The sequence below is a fragment of the Tenebrio molitor genome, chromosome 4, assembly GCF_963966145.1.
Source record: "Tenebrio molitor chromosome 4, icTenMoli1.1, whole genome shotgun sequence".
NCBI lineage: Eukaryota > Metazoa > Arthropoda > Insecta > Coleoptera > Tenebrionidae > Tenebrio > Tenebrio molitor.
Genome location: NC_091049.1, coordinates 6083949 through 6105073, shown reverse-complemented (window position 1 = coordinate 6105073; position 21125 = coordinate 6083949). Strand labels below are relative to the sequence as shown.

The window sequence follows — 21125 nt, the reverse complement described above, 5'->3', positions numbered from 1 at the left end:
CCATACCTTCAACAGATGGCGCTACAAAATGTGTTTCTCTTTTGAGAGAGAGAGTGGCCTATCTATTTCTCTTCATCTAGGTTATCTATGACTGACCTCTATAACATGGACTGCGTGTGTAGTGCTCCCCCTAGATAAAGAAGAGAATAGATTGGCCACTCTCTCAGATTCAACGGATAACAAGTTTCGGCGCCATCTATAGTTGCCGCAAAAAAGTTTTACGAAGAGTCGGTAAAAAGTTGATTGGAGGCCTGTAATCGTGCTAAGGCGGCAAAATTGAATCCTGTACTATGCACTGCTTCCAAAAAAATTTTTTGGGTGATAATTCAAAACAAGGTCAAATAAAATGATACAATATTTATTATAAAACATGTAAGAATACAAAAATTGATATACGAGCAAAGCGAATGCATAAAACAAGGCGTTTCTACATATACACATATATTGCGATCAAAAAATTTTGGACACTAATGTCATCGTGCTGTCATACATTTTAAAACGACCCTTATGTATTAATAACCTCAATTTTGATTGTGACAGTTTTGAAAATGTGAATGTCAGATTTACCGAGAAAATATTAAAAAAATTATATTTTAAACCGGTGTCAAATTGACAACAATTTCATCTTTCATGTGACAGTTTCAATAAAGCATGGTTTAGAGTAATTTTTTTAAATGGGACAGAAGTTTGATATCCAAAATTTTATGATCGTGATAGTACGTACAAAGGCCGGCAAAAAAAAAAACTAGCCATCATTTAAATGTCAGTGTCAAAAAAGCATTAATTACACATTTGGATTTTGACGTAACACAAAAGTGATGTCTGGTTTTAATTGTATGTATTTCAATTTAAAAAAAAAACGGGAAATGTCAAAAAAAAAAAACCCGACACGTTTCTTTTCATGTTTGTCAGTTTGAAAATAGCTTTTTAGAAATAGATTACAATGTTTTGACGGTATGTCAGGATATAAATAAATAATTCAATGACATAAAGTGTTTAAAAATTATTTGATAGGTACTGTCGAGTAGACAATTAATTGACAAATATTTAAAACCCAAATTACATTACGAAATACATATGTCATTTCCCGTTTTTTCAAATTCACCTACATTTTGAATAATAATAATAATAAATACCTATTATACACATTTATACACAATTTTTAATAAATATACAGGAGAACGAAACAACAACAATTGACCATTTCTATCTCAACAATTAATGACACAGATTACTTCGGAAAAGGTATTTGAATTTACTTTTTTTGTTATATTTTTCAGATTGTAGTGCAAGTATAATAAAAAATAGCGTATAATACACGTTTTAAGGGTCTTTAAAGCATTTGCGACGTTAAAAGCACTCCGCTACGCGTCGTGTTTTAAAGGCTTCCTTATAAACAATATTGTACAATGAGGGACATGAAATCCTGGGCAGTCTGTTATTGTCATTTCAAAAAGTGTCAATGTAAATGCACCTTTACTGTCATTATGATTGATATTTTCAAAAAAACTGTCAAATTAACTTAAGCTTGGTTATGAGTAGCTAAGGTATGGTTTAGAAATGTTGACAATGAATGACACATCTGCCCACATCCTTTTGCGCGAGCGCGTTATCGCGGTGTATGCGCGCCGGGGTGCGCAGAACGCAGAATCGTTGCTTGAATATTCCAACAAATTCTATACTTGGGCCAACCAAGAGATATAGTAATAAAAAAAAGGGGATGTGGCCTAGTTGCGTAGAACGATATACGCCGAAGCCTGTTTCACAATGAAGTAAGTTCTTTGCCATTTGTCATTCTTATAAGTCTTGAAAAAAAAAACTATTTTGTAATACAAATTTAAAAAATGCCAAGGAAAACAAACAAACATAAACACGTGGTCAAACTCCCGAAGCGAGGTTAAAACGAATGAGATGCCGGATGCCGTCAAGTAATTTTTGTGGATGTACATCAGGCTTTCGAAAATCTGCTCACGTTTTGAATAAGCCAATTGGAAGCTGCTATTTAAAATACGCGGGCACTAGGGGGCGGTTTTATTACTATATCTGTTGGTTGGCCCAAGTATAATGTCGCGGCAAGTCTGTTACTAAAATTGTTTCGTTGCAGTGGCAAGGTAGTCCGACTACAACAGCTGTGTGAGTTTCCAGAAAGTGCTAACATCTTGTCTTCATCAACTTCCGTCTACATAAATGAAGAATTTTCGAAACCAACGATCTCAATGTGTAATCAAGAAGACAAGGAAAATGCGGGGTATGAAAATTTTGACAATGCCAATGTCGCGGCAAGTTTGCTAATGCTATTTCGTTGCAGCGCCAAAAAAGCCGACTACAAGAGCCGTGTGAGTTTCCAGAAAGTGCTAACATCTTGTCTTCAACTTCTGTCTACATAAATTAAGAATTTTCGAAACCAACAACCTCAATGTGTACCTAATCAAGAAGACAAGGAAAATGCGGAGTATGAAAATTTTGACATTGCCAATGTCGCGGCAAGTTTGTTAATGCTATTTCACTGCAGCGCCAAGGAAAGCCGACTACAAGAGCTTTATGAGTTTCCAGAAAGTGCCCCCACATCTTGTCTTCAACTTCTGTCTACATAAAAATTATTATAATAATCGATTAACTTCGAATAAACTTTACTTACCGTTCTAGAACACCAAAAATTACTTACCATCGAGTTTATCGTTAGCAACGAGTAAACAGAGCTTACCATCTTGGAAACAGACGTGGTAAACTGCTCTTGTCCATGACAACGGTTGTCAAGAAGTTATTGACAGGTTATGAATATGATTGTGTAAAAACCGAACAAAAATCTTTTTCTCTTAAATAATTTCGGTAATCAATTTCAATTTGTTCAATATTTTTTAGAATCGACAAGAAGAATATGAAGGTTTAGCACAATTGGGTATGTTTAGCTTTTAAGAAAAAAAAATGACGAAGAAAACCATTTAGATAGTTTCTACATATCGACGGCTCCAACGCAGTACCTCGTAAGTGCTTAAAACTAAATTGTGCAGGAATCGAAAAAAACGCTGACAGTCAATTTTTAATAGATTTTGAAGATTATGTTGTATGAGTATAATTATATAATAGAGACAAATCATGTTTCTATAATAATTTTGTTCGATACCTCCCTAGAAAGTGGGTCTGTATCCATGGTTACCAGTGAGGGAATGGTTCCACTTTCACTCACGCACTTTCGCTCACGCATAATTGAAATTCGATTTTTTGAAAAAGAATTTTGTATATTGAAAATAATTACATACCAATAATAACTAAACGTTATTCACGTGGAGTTGAACATTTCAAGGTCAAATAATTTTATTTTTTGGCTCTGTAATTATGTTATGTAAATAGTGACATGCAGCTAACCAACATAATGCGAATTTAGCAATGCTTTTATTATTTGACCTTGAAATGTTCAATTCAACGTGAATAACGTATGCAGTGCGTTTTTTAGGGACTGGTCAGAGGGTTTTCCATGCTAATTTTTCAACCTCCTGTTAACTTTGTATTTGTAATACCTAAATGGTTGTAATAGACAATTTACAAATAAAATGTTATTTGTAAAAAATAGTGTGAACATTAATATTTTACATTTTATAACGATATATTCATTATTTATGTTATAACAAGTTTCTTTACTTTAATAAAAATTAAATGAAATGTTCAAAATGTCCTCCAGAGGCAGTTAAGCAATCACATAATCAATTACATATCAAAATTACAAATGTCAGGTGAAATTTTAACCTACTGAAAATTTAAAATTAGAGCAAACGGAATTCAAAAAACGTTTTTTTGCTATAACTTATTCCTTGATTCTGGTTATTAAATTGAAATTGTTTCAATTCATCATCATATCCCACAACTTTACTACAAAACTAGGAGGACAAAAGTTAACAGGGGGTTGAAAAATGTAGCTTGTAAAACCCTATGGCCAGTCTTAAAAAAAACTCACTGTATAACAATTCATCACTTTACATAATTAATCACGACGGCCACCGAATATGCCCATCATCAGTACAACTTTCTGAAGGATCCACTCTTGGTCCGCCGCTTCCAGTAAAAACTTGCAAACATCGTTTCTTGATGAAGTTGTAGCTTTTTTCGGCTGATAGTTTCTACATTTTGTTTTCAAAAAGGAGGTGAGACTGTTGAACCTGTACAATTTATTATATTAAAACAACTAATAACTTATTAAAAAAACCTCTTACCTGGATACCTGGACCTGGAGATATAAACGTTTTGAAATACAAACAGTGTACTCTTCAACATTGAATAACCGCGCTGATGCTGCTTTCGTCTTTTCCCTTGATCTCGGTCTGCCATTGTGTAAATATTTCCAATTCTTTCTGGTATCGTAATTTTGATTTCGTAGGCACCATTTGGTACTTCGCGGCACTTGCCTCTTCCAGGACGTCATCAGGAACACAGAATTCTTCTTCATCCATTTCCACAACGTGGTGTGCACAATCACTTTATTGACTTTGCAAAACTTTGTTTATTTTGTATTTTATTTTTTTCCATAGCAACAGATCTCTCCGAAAATGTGATTTATTTATTTTATTTTAATTTTATTTAAAATTTTGAATATGAAGTTACAGACTCATTTTCTAAGGAGTTATGTCTGGTATCGAACAAAATCAAATACAGCACTCGAGAGTAAGGCCGCTTTTGTTCACTTGAATTGCATCGACCACTCCGCTGCGCGTCGTGGCCGAACATGCAATTCGCGTGAACAAAAGCTTTACCTTCCTCTCTCGTAGTGTAAATAACTATTTCCCATCATATTTGTTTACGAGGTACTGCCTTGTAAAAGGTAGGCACATACGAGTTACTGTTTCGTATGTTGAAATATTTAACCAACAAAAAAAAAATTATATCAATTTTGTTTATTTTTTTTAACGCTGACTCTTTAGTAAGTAGCATAATAATCATAATATAAGTCAACAAAAATTTAAAAAATATTATCGTATAAGAAACTTAAATGAAAAATACTAAATATAGTCAAAACAGAAACGAAATTTTATTTTTTCTTAGTATGGAATCAGAAAATATAATAAACAAGTCATTATTAAAAAATTAACATTGTTAAATAATAATTATTTCAATTATTATAATGTCATCAAGGCATCATAAAACGGCCAGCAATCTTTCGGAATGACTAGCTTAATTTGTTGCAGGTCCTCAAATTTCTTTTTTGTTATTTTGCGGGTCGTCGAGAATAAATTTCCAAATTGGCATTCTCGCAAATTAATATTTTTCGCACGCCGTGGTAACAGTTTATACTCATCATCAAAATCAATTTTGAAATAAATTTCTCCAGATGGAAGATATTGAATTTCCCGCAGGTCAGTTACGACGGGATCCTTTACAGTTGTCCCTGGACGGATAGACTCATATTTGAGATTCTTTTTATCACCATAATTGATGAAAAACGTGTAATCTGGACATTTAACTACGTAAGGATTCATTAATTTTTCATTTTGGAGTTTTTGTTTTCGCCTAGATTTTTCGCACAATCTTGCATAATCTAATGGCAGATAAATACCTATCTTGATTTTTTAGTTTCCTTTCAATGGTAGCATATACGGAGTCACACTCCATTTGAGTGTGACCCTTTTCCAAAATTTTTTGCGTAATGCACACTTCATATTTTTCGGCAAGATAAAGTAAGGCATTTGCCATAGTTGCATTCCTGTTCTGTGCTGTGCACCCGTCTGAATATATTATTATTGGCTTTTTGTCAACGTTCAAATATTTTTCTTGTAGAAAATCTACTAAGCACGATGCAAAAGTAGAGGCCTGTAAATCGGCATTCGTCTCATCGAACCAATAACATCTCACATCATGGGATTCTAAATCATAAATTGTATAGTTGTGGCAACACAATTTGGTTCTGTAATAAAGTGCACTAGCTTTAGTTTGTGGGGACAACTTTGCAGCCTGGAGATCAACTGTGATAACCAGTGTCCGGACGAAATAGTACCGGACAAGTCGACCAGTACAACTTTGCGTAATCCCTCGCTCGCACATGAACACGATTCAGCTGGTTCCCTGTTATTGAAAGCGAACCAGCTGAATCGTGTTTATATGTGAGTGGGGTATTACGCAAAGTTGTACTGGTCAACTTGTCCGGTACTATTTCGTCCGGACACTGGTGATAACATGACATGTGCCAGATTCAGCCTTTTGTTTATCACTGTCCTTTTCGCTTCTTGCTTTTATCTTCTTTTGGTTGTGTTTCTCCCATTCTTCTTGATCTAAATTTTGATGTTTATATTTTTCGCACAAGTCGCATCTGTCTTTACGGGGTGTAAAGACACCTATATTTTTTTCACCTATTGCTTTCATGAAACTAGTTAATGACATATTTTTTAAACTGCTTTCTTCACATTGTTTTTTATATAAATTATATACATCACTCACAGTTTTAAATGTTTCTTCAAGATACAACTTATTCGTTGCTTTACGACAGTAATGCGACGGAAGTTTTGGTAATTTGTCTAAAAAATTGACCATAAATTCTCGATCTTCTTTATGTACGTTCGTTCGTGATGGTCTACTTTGAACCCTTTTTGCCTGATTTGTTGTTACTCCCATCTTGCTTTGTGTAGCCCAATTTCTCACCGACCACTCTTTTAACCCAGTTGTACGAAGGTACATAGTTTTACAAACAGGCAACAATCGATTCTGGTTCCATAGATTATACTTTAGTGTATTTAATCGTCGCTTGTTTTCTGTTTCTGGATCACGTCGTTTCTTGGGTTCTGAAACTACTACTGTATTAGCTACAAAAGTTGTTCTTTGGTCCCAGGTGGTTAACTGCCACAAATTCGTAAAAATTTCTGTGTGGATATCTTCGGAAAATTCATTGCACTTATAGTAACCCGATTTACATTTACATCTGTCTCCCATTTTGCGTTCGTCCCTCTGCGCATTGTGAAAAGTATTTCTTTGGTTTCGTGGTTTTGAAAATTCTATATAAGATTTTCCTAACCTTCTTTTCATTTTATTAATAACTCTCTTATTGCCCTTATTTTTTTCGTTCTTCGGATTTATTGTATTGTTTTGCTCCTCAGTTTCAACGTTTTCTTCAGTCTCAACATTTTCTTCTGTCTCATAAGTTCTGTCTACTAGTTCATTTTCACTATATTGATAGTGAATTGTTTCATTTTCCATTTCGATAATTATATTTTCAACAGGACTTAAGATGGCTGTATTATCATTAATAATGAGAATGGGTTTCAAGTTGTTAACTGTGTCATTCATTGTAGTCTACTGGAGACAAAACATTTTATTTATCTCATTGTCAGAAAAACTTGGTAGAACTTCAACAACACAGTTTTATAAATTACTTTTTTGTAGGTCTTTTTCTTGTTCAATTTGTCCGAGACTCCGAGATTAGGTTTTTACCCTCCTCGTTTATCAGTGATACTTCAAATGCAGGAACGGACAGGCACGTACGAGCTAATGCCTTTAAAATTTCGCGGGTAAAACATACGAGGTCCTGTTTTTCTAAAATTTTGGAAAACGTGTTTACTTTATTTAGTTTAATGGTTTACCAACAGATGGAGTATCAAAACATTTATGAAAATCATCTAAAAACTTTATTTCGCTAAAAATGGAACTTACGAGGTACTGCGTTGGAGCCGTCGATATTCGTTCCACTTTGTCCATTACACGATAATTACATACATTTACAACAACACAAAATCAATGCAAATTGTTTAATATGTTTCAGGCAACAACTCTATATCTAGAAGATTTTGTATTGGGCCATTTTTTCCATAATAAAGTTAGTTAATGTAGGTTCCAACTCGAGTATAAAGGTCATATTTTGACGATATTGAATACGGTGCAACACATGACGTCGACAATAACTTTACAAATGACCAAATAGTCGTTTCACAACATTTTATTTTAGTTTTTATCTTCAGTAGTTTACAAAACAAATGAATAACTCTTAAATTGTATAACTGGAAACTTGTTTATCACCTAACTGAATTTTTGCTGCAACTGTGATAACATCCTTCGTAACACTTCAAGCTCAAGTCTTGAAATACAGTAGATTCTGGATATAATGAACCCGCTTTTAGTGAACTTCCGGCTATAGTGAACTTTAGGTATCCCAATGTTTTCCCATAAGACTAATACATTTTTTATCCGGTTATAATGAACCCGCTTAAATTAACTTCCGGATAAAGTGAACCGAATTTTATAAACTTAAGGTTTAAAATTTCCGTTTATAGTAAACTTTCCGGGGGTTCCCCGGGTAATTCCCCAACTGTAACGTACGTGCTTATGCGTATCTCATCGCGTGGGCCACTTTAAAACGCCCAATTTACACAAGAACGAGTTGAACACAACGTTTTTTTTGTTCGACGAGACACTTAAAGGCTCAAAATCGCTTAAAATCTTTAAAATTAGCTTGACGTTTCGGTTTGACAAGTTGTCACATTTATCAAAATCCGTTCACACAGGAGAAAATTTTCAAATTCTGACAGTGTCGAACAAAAAAATATTTTTTCCAAGCCAGTAGCTCGTGGTGAAAATTTGTACACGCATTTGAAAAACACTCTGTACAGTTGGTTGCAAAAAAACGGGAACTGTCAGAATAAAACTGACACAGATAGGTTAGAATTATGGTCAAAATTCAATAACGTTTTTAAAAATTATTTGATAGGTATGGTCAACTAGCCAGTTAATTGACAAATGGACAAAACCAAATTTACATTAGGAAAAAATTCCTTTCCCGTTTTTTTTCGCAACCAACTGTACGTTAAACCTATAATCAACATGAGAAATTTTATTTTCATTTTTAGTGAACCTCGGATATAGTGAACCAATTTTCATGTATTTTTCAAGTTCACCATGTCGGGGCTCCACTGTATGTCAATTCGAATGTAACCTGTTTCCCTTGAAGCATATCCCACGATTTTCCATCTTTATCGACGTAATTCGAAATAAAAACCTAGAACATTCAAAATTAAATCTAGCCTAGACTCTTCCATTCGTGCAACTTTGTTTTATAAATTGTTCTCCATAATTGCACAATAAGTATAAAATTTCAGTTTTCAAAAATTTAGACTTGACAAAACGAAACAAATAACTTACATAGTATTTAAGCTGATTTAGAGTTCCTCTCGGATATATCTTTATCCAGTCACATGTCTTTTCAAGACTAAGCGCAGTCTTGAAGGTCTTCTTTACTACTATAAACGTAGTGTTTTCAATTACCACAATATCACCCAACTTAAAAATAATAACAATATAAGTAACCAAGATACACAAACATCTCTTTGGAGGAATGTTTGACACGTTTCTCGCAAATTTATAATTTCTCTTTTCTTCTTGGCTCGATGACAATATACATATTCTCGATTTGTACTTACATCAGTATAATCGTCCTCGTAGGGGTTGAAAAGATCTCTTTTAATCCTGTAATCTTCTTTTCGTGATCCAGGAAACACACAAGTCCTCACTAAAATAACAACAATTTTCAATTGGTCACACTTGTGGAAAAACTACTTGTCAGAAGAACTTTCTCGTTCAGCAAGACTCCGCTGCAGAAAATAGTCTTGACTCTCATTCCAACATACGAGTATATGGCATGTTGCCGAGGATTTCGTTCCTGTACCACACTCCCGTTGGCAATCTTTGTGGCTAAATCTTTCGGCAAAGTGCAACCTTTCCTTGATTTGCTTTAAGTATTACTTTGTTTCACAATTCTGGTCTTTACTTACTCTGGTGAGCAGCCATCGCAGTTGACATCAGACCTTATATGACAATAATTATCAAATTTAACAACTTTGCTAAAACTTACGACTCAAATCGGAGCATATTCCTTAGGATGAAAATGTCAGCGTAATTGTATACGAAAGTGTAAAGGCTGTCTTGCTGACTATTGCATCCTCTGTCTGGTGTGTCGGTGATAGGAGACGAGCTGACAACACCGCCAATGTAGTACCTGTCCTGATATTTAAAAACCAGACCTCCACCACTGTCCCCGAGACAGACTGAAGTACCTGAAATGTCAACATTTCTTATTGTTGAAGCGCTTCACTGAAGCGTAATTACTGTGGTTCAAGTAGCCCGCACATAACTTATCATATGTGAGATATCTTGCGAAATCTTCGGGTACTTCCTTTTCGCATTTTTTCTTGGGAACAACTGAAACCTCTAACTTTCGAAGGGCCTCTGAAGAGTTTCCTGTTTCTCGAGTATAACCCCAACCACTAACCTACACCGTCAAGATCTAGACAACACCAAAAATGAAACTCTACACTTACCACTCCTTTTTTCTTTTCGTCCAAAATTAACCTGTCATAATTTTTCTGCCAGTCTATACATACAGGTTGGACCCAAGCCGTCAGTTTGAAAGATTTCACAGTAGCTATTAGAGCTATGTCGGCTAGGTAATTCTGATCGAAACCTTGATATTGTTCAGGAACAAACATTTCGTGGATCTAAATCGGAAAAGAAAAATTGTTTGCTGATTCTTGACACCAGACTTACAGAAGAGGTTTGCTTGTGGCTAGAGTCTCGAGAGTCGTCGAAATTTCGGTAATTTTTTCCAACGGCTACGACGTAATCTGCTTTAGGAAGGAGATGTCCTTGGCTATCCGTTATGCAGTGTGCAGCTGTTGAAAAAAAGAGAACAATCAAAATAGGGAAAGGATAGAAAAGTATTGAAGTCGGGAGAAGAATTGAAGGAAAAGAATAAACCTTACAATTATTGAAAGGTCGAGGGAGTGGAGGATGATTGTTTCAGTTTCATGGACTTAGAAAAGGCTTTGGGGTCAGAAATAAAATCAGTGAAAAACACAAAAAGATTTGTTGTTGGAAAATTTTGGAAGGAAGAAGGATGCAAATGGTGTTGAAAGAAGAACTGTACTGATGGAACTGACAAACCCGTCAAGATCATTCTTGCGTTCAACAAACTTCCCCCGCAGAGCAACTCCTTATCTTTGAGTCGATACAAGGCCACCTGCCATGGAAAATCTTATAACGTGGCATCTTCTCCGTTAATAATCAACGTAGGATCTCGCAAAGCTGACGTCTTACCACATGCTGAAAGCAACAATAAAATTCCTCCAGACTAGAGTGATTGTACTAACTTGGAATGCATCTAGGAGCCTCCTCACTCCATCTCCCATCAAGACAAATGGCTGGGAGTATGAAACGTCGCGAATTTTCATAGAAAGAAGCACAGCTGAACCGTGCCATGGTACCATGAATGGCGTCAGTACAGTTGACCGCTTCTTTTCCGTTGGTGGTACATTTGACAGTCATGATCGGTGTAGAATATATTGCTGGACACGTTTCAAAAAAAAAAACTTAATCTAGGAGGTAACGATTAAATAAGAAATTGATTACTGAGACAACGTCCAATGGTCGGTGTCCATTTTCCGTCCAGACACGCTACAATACTGGGACCTTCCAAGATGTGAGTCTCGTTGCAAAATATTCGCAGAATTGTATATTCCAACACCGTTCCGGTGTTCGTTGACTCGTGGTTTTTATTTGCTATTTTCCAAAAACCGAAATTTGGATGTGGTGGTAAAACGCAGTCACTTCTTTCAGATGGTACATTCATATGGAAGGGGTTGTGTGAAGGATTTGATTTTTTATTTACTTGAGGATCCCATACCGGTAAGCACCGAACATGAATTATTTCTTGTTTTGAAACATCACATATTAGCAACAAAAATAAATGCATTCGTTGTATACTCACCAAGAAGACATAAAAGAAAGAGCATTTTCAAACTTGTTGTGCAATACATTTTCGTTGAAAATTACGTCACGCTCTTGCAGTATCTTTATAAAGTGAACACAAAACGACAATAGTTATTGTTATAGCTAGAGAAGAAACATTTCGCAAGTGAGCAAAAAAATGAAGATGGCGTTATCACTGGTTGTGAGGTCAATTTCGCGGTAATTCCAAAACTGATAGCAATATTTAAATTTAACAGTAATTTTACTCTCAAACTGCAAGATTATCGTCTTCTTCTAAATTCGACTCTCCTTTATTATTCATTTTGATGTTGTGGTAGTTTTTACGTCAAATTAACAATGATTCGCGTAAAGTATCTCGGCCACATACTTCAAAACGTCAAAAAAATATACTAATTCACAAATCGTGATAACAATCTTTTCTGAGATGCACAGCTAGGTTAAATGAACAACTTTTCTTAGTGACATTTTTTTTTAATTTGCTTTTTTTATTATGCTGAAGTAAACTGACTAAACTCTGTTTCCACTGTTTGAGAGCCACTATTCGTATCTGTAATTATTAATACCAAGCTAATAAAGATTTGTAAAGGAATATGCGTTAGCTGCCGCCTTTATAATTTAGAAATCCGGTGGATCTCACACAGTAGCTCTATCAAATTGAAAAAATGATTACTAGAAAATTATAACACATACTAAAAAATGTTACTAGAATAACAGTTTTATTTTGTCTATTTCTTTACACAGGAGAAGTTTTTTACCCTATACCCCAAACACCCTGTATATTTTATTTATATTTATATCAATGTTCACTCTATTCTTCTTCTATATTGGCCACTCTTTCCTTAACAATCAATGTAGAATTTTTTGCCGAGCGTGTCTTGAAACACTACTTATAAGAAATTCGCTTTTTTCCAAATTTGGAAGTTTTCGTTTTCGCTCCATGTCTCATTTAGGTAAAGTCTTGAGTCTTCGTAAAAAGAAGCACAGCTGGACTGTGTGATCGTACCATCGAAAGCACTAAATAGTACAGTTGAATCTTTCTCTGCAGTTGTCATACACTCTAAGAATCGATGTAGTTGACTATTGATCATCGTCCGAAAAAAGGGTGTGCAGGTAAAGGACAATCACCCTTTAAACAAATTGGCCATTTAGGTGGGTGAACTTCAAAATATTATTTGTGACAATAAGTACCGAACATTAACTGTACAACTAAAAAGAAATACAAGAATTATTTCATTTTTTATACTCACCCAATAAAAAACAAATAAAACAAATGTTATAAATTATCCTGTGTTGTGCATCTCTTAACACAAAACTAGTTAGATGAAAGCGACAGTATTTTACAATACAAGTCCAACAGTTTTTTTTATCCTGATTGAAATGAAAGTTAAAGTGAAACTCTGTACGATCTCTTCGCGGAAAAACTGAATGTTTAAGAAGTTTTAATTTGATCTTGGAGATCATTTTTTTCTCAGCCATACTGATAACCTATCATTTTAAAATTAGAGACATTGTTTGTTTTGAATCGATACTGATACTCATGACCACCTTATGCCAAGTCCATCTGGAAAAAACGTGCAAATGCACAACATAAAATATACAGGGTGTTTCATATAGGTATCATACAAACTTTAACCGGTGGTAGATTCCAACCTCTAGACACTCTTACAAAAATGTTTAGGTTCTAAGGTTAAAATTGTTGAAGATAAAGCATGTTGAAGAGTGTACTACCGTCTTTTAAGAACTGCAGCTAAATGAAAATATTTTACGTTGAAACAAACTGTCAGGTATTGTTGTCAAAATGAAACTAAAGCGGACTTTATAATACCAATATTCTCTCATAGCAACAATTGTTTCTTTTTGTAATTGACATTCATGACATTCATACATTGGACGTAAAGTGGAATAATCTAGCGAAGAATGGCATAATAGTGAAAAAACTGATATTGTAATTTTTGCCAATTTTTGAAGTGAAACTTTCTATGGGAGGGTTTTGAAATTCTGATCGGCAACCTTTTTGTGTGACGAAAAGTGGTGGGGGTAAACGCTGTCGGGGCGAGTGGGAGCAGTCTCTCGCACAACGGTTGCGCCAATATTTCCATCGCACTTAAATGTAAGTTAATCTGTTTGACACGATACAAACATCCCTTAAAATTGTGTATACTTCTGTCTTTGTCACACTCACGGCATTTATCGATAATGTCCTCTCTTTTAATTTGGAGGCTTAAAAATGAACAATGAGTTACGCATTTCGATGTTGTTTAGTGTTATCGTTGTTTATAATTTATTTTCTTCATTAAAATATACAATTTTGTTGTGAATATGCTATTTAAAAGTGATTGATGAATAATTACAATGTTTCCCTGTAATACAAAAGTTTCATTTCTATCGTGCGTATTTACGACACATTCTGTTTTTCTTCAGAGTTTAACCTTCGTTGCTTTGGAAGACATTCGAAAACGTTCTTTTGAATTTCATGATTATGGTCTGAGGTCTGTGACTGCTGTGAGTCATTTTTGTTAAGGTAAAACACATTTTAAAAGGACAAAGTACCGGATCTTTATAAAAATAAAGTCGTGATCCGCAATTTGCGACTCTAAACAAGAGAGAATAGAAGTACGCAAATTGCGGATCTATAATGTTCGGAATGGATCTCTAGTAACATCATATACGGATGCGTAAAATTGTTTAAATTTTAATGAATTTATTCCATACTTTTGACAAAAAAAAATGTGGAAAATTGGAGAAATATGCACTAATATGCATTTTTTCCCAAAATATGCTCAAGGTGCCTAAAATATGCATTTTCAAAATGACTTAATTTCATTCAAAATTTGTTAATACGCCCAGAAAATCCAAAATTTTGTCTATATACGTCATAGGAACAAATATACAATTTGCATAGAATCTGAGCTTTACGGATACGCAATTTGCGGACTCCGAAACTCTTCCAAACGTTTTTACTTGAAAAGATGTTGGAATTCGATTAATACAGTCCCTCAATGGCAGAGTAATATTTTTCCTTTATTTGAAATTAAGATTAAATTGGATATCGAAACCTCTCTTTTGATTTCCCAGTCTACAAAATGGCGTTTGTAGGCGGAACTTTCCTTATTTTCGTATTCATATCGTACCGCGTGAGCAACAATTACTGTTTGTGTTGGCTATAAAAAATTTTACTTGTAATTGGCAAGACTGTGAGTTATAGTCCATTCAAAAATCAAAAAACCACCAACGTCGCATTTTCCTCGATAATTACTATCGGCAACGCTGTCTAGTGTAAAATTTGGTGAGAATTGTAATTTTGAGGTTAAGTACCTATTTATTAAGTATCTTGTTTTTCTGGGCCTGTTTAAGCAAAAATAATAAAAATGAATGACTGAATCGTACTGAGCAATAATAAAACAATTTGAACGAAATTCCAAGCAATTGAATTTTATTTTGAATCAAATGTCATAATTTATAGTTACAAACATTGCAACAAAAAATAACTACCTAGGGTTTTTTAAATTTTACCAACCTATAATTGATTTCATATAAATGTTCATCAAGTGAGCTGTGCATTTGTAAAAGCACCTTTAATTTAGTTACATTACAAAAGTCACATTTATGAAGGTCATGTCCAATAAATCTTTATTTGCTAAAAATACAAAGACAAAAACAAATAACAATTACTTTAATTTAATCAGTAAAAAGACGTAACATTGCTTTTGAAATCAGCAATGTTAAAATGGACAAAAACTGAAAAATTAGTCAAATCGGGTTCGCGCAGAGCAAGCAACTTTGAAAGTCAAAGTCACTAGCTTTAGCTTTAATACCAACAGAAAATCAGATTTTCATGGTTTGCTTAGATGCACATTTATATGAAATTGAGTATAAAGCAACAGGTAGTGGTTTTTTAATTTTTGAATGGACTTTTTTTTAATATCTATTTCCGTTTGTTTTATTGTCATTATTGACAGCTAACATAAATTTCAAATTTAAACATCTCGGTTTTTATAATCTTTTATTGACAACTTGTTTGTTTTTAAAAATCCCTCATTCTTCAATAAACCGTTGCTTCACATAACACATAACCTAATTTTCAGCGATCTATCAAACCACGTCACTTTCGGTTATGTGACACATTTAGCCAACAGGGACGCAAATAAGTCACCATAGTTTTATTGCCAACTCAAACAATAAGTAACTGTTGTTCACGCGGACATTTATTTTTATTCAGCTATATAGCAACTTATATCGATGACTCTTGCACCGTTGGATTCGTCTCTTCAAGTCGCTTCTTTTTAGCTCAAAACCTTCGCCATTTCATTTTTCGAGAAAATTACAAAACACTACAAACAGATTTTTTGGCACATGACTTTATACAGAGTAACTACAGGACAACGATTCTTGCTTCTGTGGACTTCACAATAGAGATGATTGGAAACTTTTTAAATCTTCACCCTGTGGCAAACCAAATAAATGCAGTTTTTGCAACGAATATTAGAAATATAGATATGTGGTTCTTTGCATTTGATTCGTCATAATCAAATATACAGAGCACAGTTTTCAGGTTTGATCTAACTAAAAGCATAAGGGAGATATCGTTGTTTATAATGTATGCCGGCGCCTCCACCATTTTCACAAGATATTTAATTGTACTGTTCCAGATTTCTCTTGGCAACAGAGTCATGCATTCGTCATAATTTAAACATATAAAACATAGTCTGCGGGTTGAATCTAGCACAACCGATGAGGGAAATATTTTTATTTTACTGAATAAATTAAAACCACCATTTCAGCAAGCCACGTAAATGCAACTTTCTCAACCAGTGTAACGCGACTTTTTGCGTTCGATTCACCACCCTTAAATCTACAAAGCACAGTTTTCCGGTTTGATTTAGCTTACAACATAATAGAGATATCGTCGCATTATTTTAAAAAGCATCCCGGCACCTCCACCATTTTTGTAACGTGTGTTAATATAACTTCTGCAACTGCTGCTATCGACACAGTCATGTGGTCTTCTGCATTCAATAAACTATTCTATAAAACACAATTTTCTAATTTTATCTAGCTCAAATCGTAAGCGAAATATCTCTATTCTGTCAAACTAAAAACTTTCATTTTAGCAAAGCATTTAAAGATAAATTACTCAAGCGGTGTTGGAAATAGAACCATGCGGTTCTTTATTCGGTTCTCTATGATTAAATCTATAAAGTAGTTTTAGGTTTGGTCTAGCGGCAAACGTAACGAAGATATCGTTGGTGTTAATCTATAATCTCTCCCGGCGCCTCCACCATTTTTGAAATGCCGCTTTGTAGCTTTCTTCATCTTGTTAAATACACGTTATGCAATATTTTACATTCTTTTCGTCACAGACCGAACTATGAAGCGTACTTCTTTCATTTGCTGTAGTTCAAATAACAGAAGACATTCGATTAATTGTCTCTTTATTAATGTTTTTTTTTTTGTATCTTTTAAAACATGTTCTTTGTCTCTATTTAATTTTGTTTTTCATTCTTACTCTCATATTAGTCCTAGTAACAGCTAACTAACCATTTAATCCATCTTCGACGGATTTACTTATTTCGTTTTTGGTACAGTTGTCGTTTCTTCTTTGCCCTTTCGTCCATTACAATTTGTGTTGGCGGCCCTTATCGCGACGTAGTAACTCGAATGAGAAGAGAAATGCAACATATTTTATTGTTTTGAAAATACACATGCACTAACAGAACTTAAAATATCTCTCATTCGATAATATTTGTGTTTTACACGATTCGCCTTAACAAATATGTATAACAATGCACATCTCAAAAACAAAATCCGACGAATTTTTCGACACACTGTCAATACAAAAATAGAAATCGAAGAAATTCGCCACAACTAAAAGTGCCTGTGTGTTGTTACTCGATTAAAAAAATTAGGTACGGTTTATTAAAAATTTTTAAAATACAAAACTAAGCAACAATAAATTATTTCCTTGCAACAATATGACCGTAAAAATTAAATAGAATAAATGCGAAAAAAAATGGTAAAATCTTTGTTAGTTGAGTGACGGTGTCCCTAGTTCGTTCCATCGGATTTCTATATTTGGCCACTTGGTTTGTAGTACGGTTAGCATCGGGTTCGACTCGCTCACCGCCCTCAGGTCTGACTCCAGGAGGACGCACTCCCCTATCCTGTATCTTATCTGAAAAACGACGTAAATACAAATTCACAAAAACCGAATCGATTCTCACTTGTCCGTCCAAATTGCTCTGAGCCAATCCGTTATAGTGCACCAGAGAGAACAAGTCGGGCATCGGATTGTCCTCTCTGGGAAAAAACTCGTCCATAAAGCTATTCAACAGTATAATACCTAGATTCTCGGGATCCAGTCTTCTCTTCATAATATCTACACTGAAAAAGTAGTTTTTTAAAAAGATTCCGCCAAATCTGGGACACTTACTATGCTTCTTCACTGACTAGGTCTAGCGCTTGGAGGACATCTTGAAGCAATGAAGAACTTATGAAATTGTTACCGTCCGGATCGAAATGCTTGAAGACGCGCTTCGCTTGATCCGTCTTCGTCTCCGGACTGACCAACCGCCGTTCAGTGCTGAATAATACTGAAAAGTGTAACACGAATTGCATGACATACGGGACAGTCTCTACATCCATTCTGTACATGTTAAAGACACGAACCGATTTTTTGACAATAATATCGAGAGTTTTCGTTACAAACGGCCTTGAACAAGTGTTTGGATCAGTTTGGCCGGCAGTGATCGATCGAAAACGTGATTTTAAATTCAAATTTAAGTTTATTATCGTGGGCAACAACCGGAGAGTTGACGGAATGTCGAAGATGGCGCCACTTGTGTGTGTGGCGCCTCTCGCGGCGGAAACGCGAAACAACAACGTCACTCCATTTATGGATTTAATTTATTTAAATGGATAAACTGGTACCTGTGAGGTGAGTATCGGATCCTAAGACCCACACCGGATGGATGGGATTCTTGTAAAACGACCCCACCGTGCAATACCTCAAGTGTTCCATGGTGGTGATGAAACCAATCTGGCTCTGTTTTTCCAAACCTTTCAATTCTAAAAGCAACGATTACAACCTAGAAACTTGAACGGGAGAACTGCGTCAAGACGGGTTTTCCCCCCACCGTAACGAATAAAATAAAAATGAAACCTACTCAAACCGTCGACATCTTGTTCGTGGTCCCAAACGTACGTCGTCGATCGACCAGTTATCATAAGATTTATTAGGCTCTGACTGCCGTAGCCGTACGTGTCGTCAATAAAAGGCTCCGAGGTGTCGTTTGAATTGTCCGATTTGACCCCCTCCAACCCCTACAAACACGATTAGTGAGCGATTTGTGCGGTGCGAGTGCGCTACTGACCCTAGTCATTATGACCGAGTATAGGAACAGTAGAATGCCGTATTGCGACTTGAGGAGTTGGATGTTGTCCAAGTAATACTTTCTGACCTCTTCCATGTTCTGGAAGGTGTGAATGTGGAGGTTCTCATGGAAGGTGGCGGCTTCGGGCTCCACTGTCAGCCCGTTCCCCACCACGTATCTGTCCAGGTCAGACAACAGACCGTTGCTGGCGTCGTTAAGGTCACTATTTAAATACACTACATAATACTTTTGACTGCTACACTGTTCCAAAATTTCACTTAAAGCGTTTACGAGGAGGAGGTCCTGCATTTCTGGGGTAGCCGCCTGAAACTCGCCTGTCAGTCACCAATTCGACCAATCTCTAACTGTACCTTGTCCCGGAATGATAAATCTTTATATTTTAATAACAAATTTTTTAGAATGAACGCTTGCACCGGAGCTATTATTGCGCACGGGCCCCCTTCCGACTGTTCCAAGGCCGTCGGCTCGCTCGTGCTGAAGTAGAAACCTGAAACGGCAGAGAGCGTGAGTGACGTCGCGGGGGCCCCCGTAGGGAAGTACCTTGGGACCAGCGCCGGAAGATGTCAGGTTTTATGTCGTCGCCCCAGATCAGTTTCTTGATGACGGACAGCTCCTGCTCAAAGGCTGAAGGCGACGTTTCGGCCATTCTGCTCGTAAATACACGAAAAACTGCTAAAAATGATAGAATTGGTTAATAATAAGCACTAGATATATGTGAGGTTAGGATGTAGCGACATTTGGAAAACGCCATTGTGGGGCCAACTTCGAAAAACAAAAAGTACCAAATCGCGCAAATTACAAAATAAAGGCAAAAAGGAAAATCCTTCGGGAATTGCGTCGTAACTGCAATCCGAAAAAGTCAAGGTCAAGGTCCTCATATTATCCTAAAAACATAAACGCAAAATTGATGTCTTGGTTCTTTTTATTTTTTTTATTACATCATCTTTTTTTTTATTAGTTGTGACCGTTCAGCGCAATTTCTCCATTGATTTAAAATGACGTCACATTTTGCCATGGGCTTTTCCTCCATTCTTATTTAAACTTTTTTTTTGCGTTGCTACGACGTAAAATGGCACAAACTGTATGCAATAAATTCCTCATGTTTCGGATGTAAATGAAGAACCAAATTTTTAAGTGCAAAAAAAAATACCAAAATATTAATCTGGAGTTGGGCAACTGGCCAAAAGGTGCTAATTTCCGTTCATCAGATCTTGCACGGTGCACTCCGTAGTGTTGGTTGCAAACATTTACTCAAGTTTCATTCAAAAAGAAAAGTTTTTTTTTAATTGAGAATTAACATTGGAATTCGAGGAAAGAAAAAAAAATTGAAATGTCTGAATGTACTTTTGTATTTGACTAAACATTAAAAAAATATCAAATTCAAAAAAAATTAGATCATGTAATCAAGAAATTTTGTAATCGAGTCGGCCTTGGAAATGTCCGTGATTGAACCGCACCAGTAATTGTAAAAAAAAAATAACAGGGAAAACTAAACGGCGGAGATGATAATTTTTTAATAAGGTTCTGTTATTAATAATAATGTATGTAAAATGTTGGCCAAGATTCCGTGTCCGGAATAGTACTGTCGCGAGCAATAAATTTTGGTCGTCAAGGTCACTCTTTGACGCAACGGAAAGTGCTCTAATGTGAAACGGGTATAACCTCTAATTTGTCTTGTCCTGTCAAGATCTTGTCAACTTTTTGAAAATTCCTACTGGGTTGCCACCCTAGCTTCTGACACATCCGTCTCTATCAGAGAATAATTTTTACTTTGTTATAATATCGCGCGTTCAAGTGAAATCCTGGGCTCTGAGTAGGCGTTGGAAAATTTAAACCGTTTAGAATAGTGTAAATTACACTGTTCAGAGTGTAAAGTTTGAATTTCCCGCTGTTTGACACGAATGACATTTGTTTATGTTTAATCGAGACATAATTGAACATGTTTGTTTTCAGCAAAGAGTGCCCTTAGATATTTGCTTCGAGAATAGAAATCGTTACGTT

The 21125-nt window shown here is 35.4% G+C and overlaps 2 protein-coding genes and 1 long non-coding RNA gene across 4 annotated transcripts; 1 reads left to right on the top strand and 2 right to left on the bottom strand.

Moving 5' to 3' along the window:
• Positions 1–118: 118 nt before the first annotated feature.
• On the top strand, positions 119–3102 carry LOC138129096 (uncharacterized). Its single transcript, XR_011159069.1, has 3 exons — positions 119–2248; positions 2309–2452; positions 2513–3102. It is a non-coding gene; the product is annotated as an uncharacterized lncRNA (long non-coding RNA).
• A 4489-nt stretch (positions 3103–7591) lies between these two features.
• Positions 7592–11114, bottom strand: LOC138127959 (venom serine protease Bi-VSP-like). Of its 2 annotated transcripts, XM_069044101.1 has the most exons (10): positions 10909–11114; positions 10513–10637; positions 10287–10463; positions 10075–10237; positions 9821–10022; positions 9741–9773; positions 9526–9689; positions 9390–9478; positions 9112–9249; positions 7592–8968 (listed from the first exon to the last, which is right to left on the bottom strand). In XM_069044101.1, the coding sequence occupies exons 1-10, from the start codon at positions 10919–10921 to the stop codon at positions 8864–8866; spliced, it is 1209 nt and encodes a 402-aa protein (XP_068900202.1). In that variant the 5' UTR covers positions 10922–11114; the 3' UTR covers positions 7592–8863. The 2 variants fall into 2 exon arrangements, with proteins under 2 accessions (XP_068900202.1, XP_068900201.1); XM_069044100.1 differs by having other exon boundaries at positions 7592–9249.
• A 6286-nt stretch (positions 11115–17400) lies between these two features.
• On the bottom strand, positions 17401–19949 carry LOC138127953 (ubiquitin carboxyl-terminal hydrolase MINDY-3 homolog). The gene is made up of 8 exons (XM_069044094.1): positions 19665–19949; positions 19475–19611; positions 19104–19427; positions 18897–19053; positions 18661–18798; positions 18164–18323; positions 17955–18114; positions 17401–17905 (listed from the first exon to the last, which is right to left on the bottom strand). Exons 1-8 carry the CDS (start codon positions 19768–19770, stop codon positions 17759–17761), a joined length of 1329 nt encoding a protein of 442 aa, XP_068900195.1. The 5' UTR covers positions 19771–19949; the 3' UTR covers positions 17401–17758.
• Positions 19950–21125: the final 1176 nt, after the last annotated feature.

Coding starts and splice junctions, on each gene's coding strand:
- LOC138127959 (XM_069044100.1), bottom strand. Junction 10,238..10,286: donor ACGAAAAGAAAAAAGGAGTG/GTAAGTGTAGAG, acceptor TTGACGGTGTAG/GTTAGTGGTTGGGGTTATAC. Junction 9,690..9,740: donor TGCGATGGCTGCTCACCAGA/GTAAGTAAAGAC, acceptor AAGCAAATCAAG/GAAAGGTTGCACTTTGCCGA.
- LOC138127953 (XM_069044094.1), bottom strand. CDS start 19,770: ATGGCCGAAACGTCGCCTTCAGCCTTTGAGCAGGAGCTGTCCGTCATC. Junction 19,054..19,103: donor ACTCGGTCATAATGACTAGG/GTCAGTAGCGCA, acceptor TCGTGTTTGTAG/GGGTTGGAGGGGGTCAAATC. Junction 17,906..17,954: donor AGAGCAATTTGGACGGACAA/GTGAGAATCGAT, acceptor GTCGTTTTTCAG/ATAAGATACAGGATAGGGGA.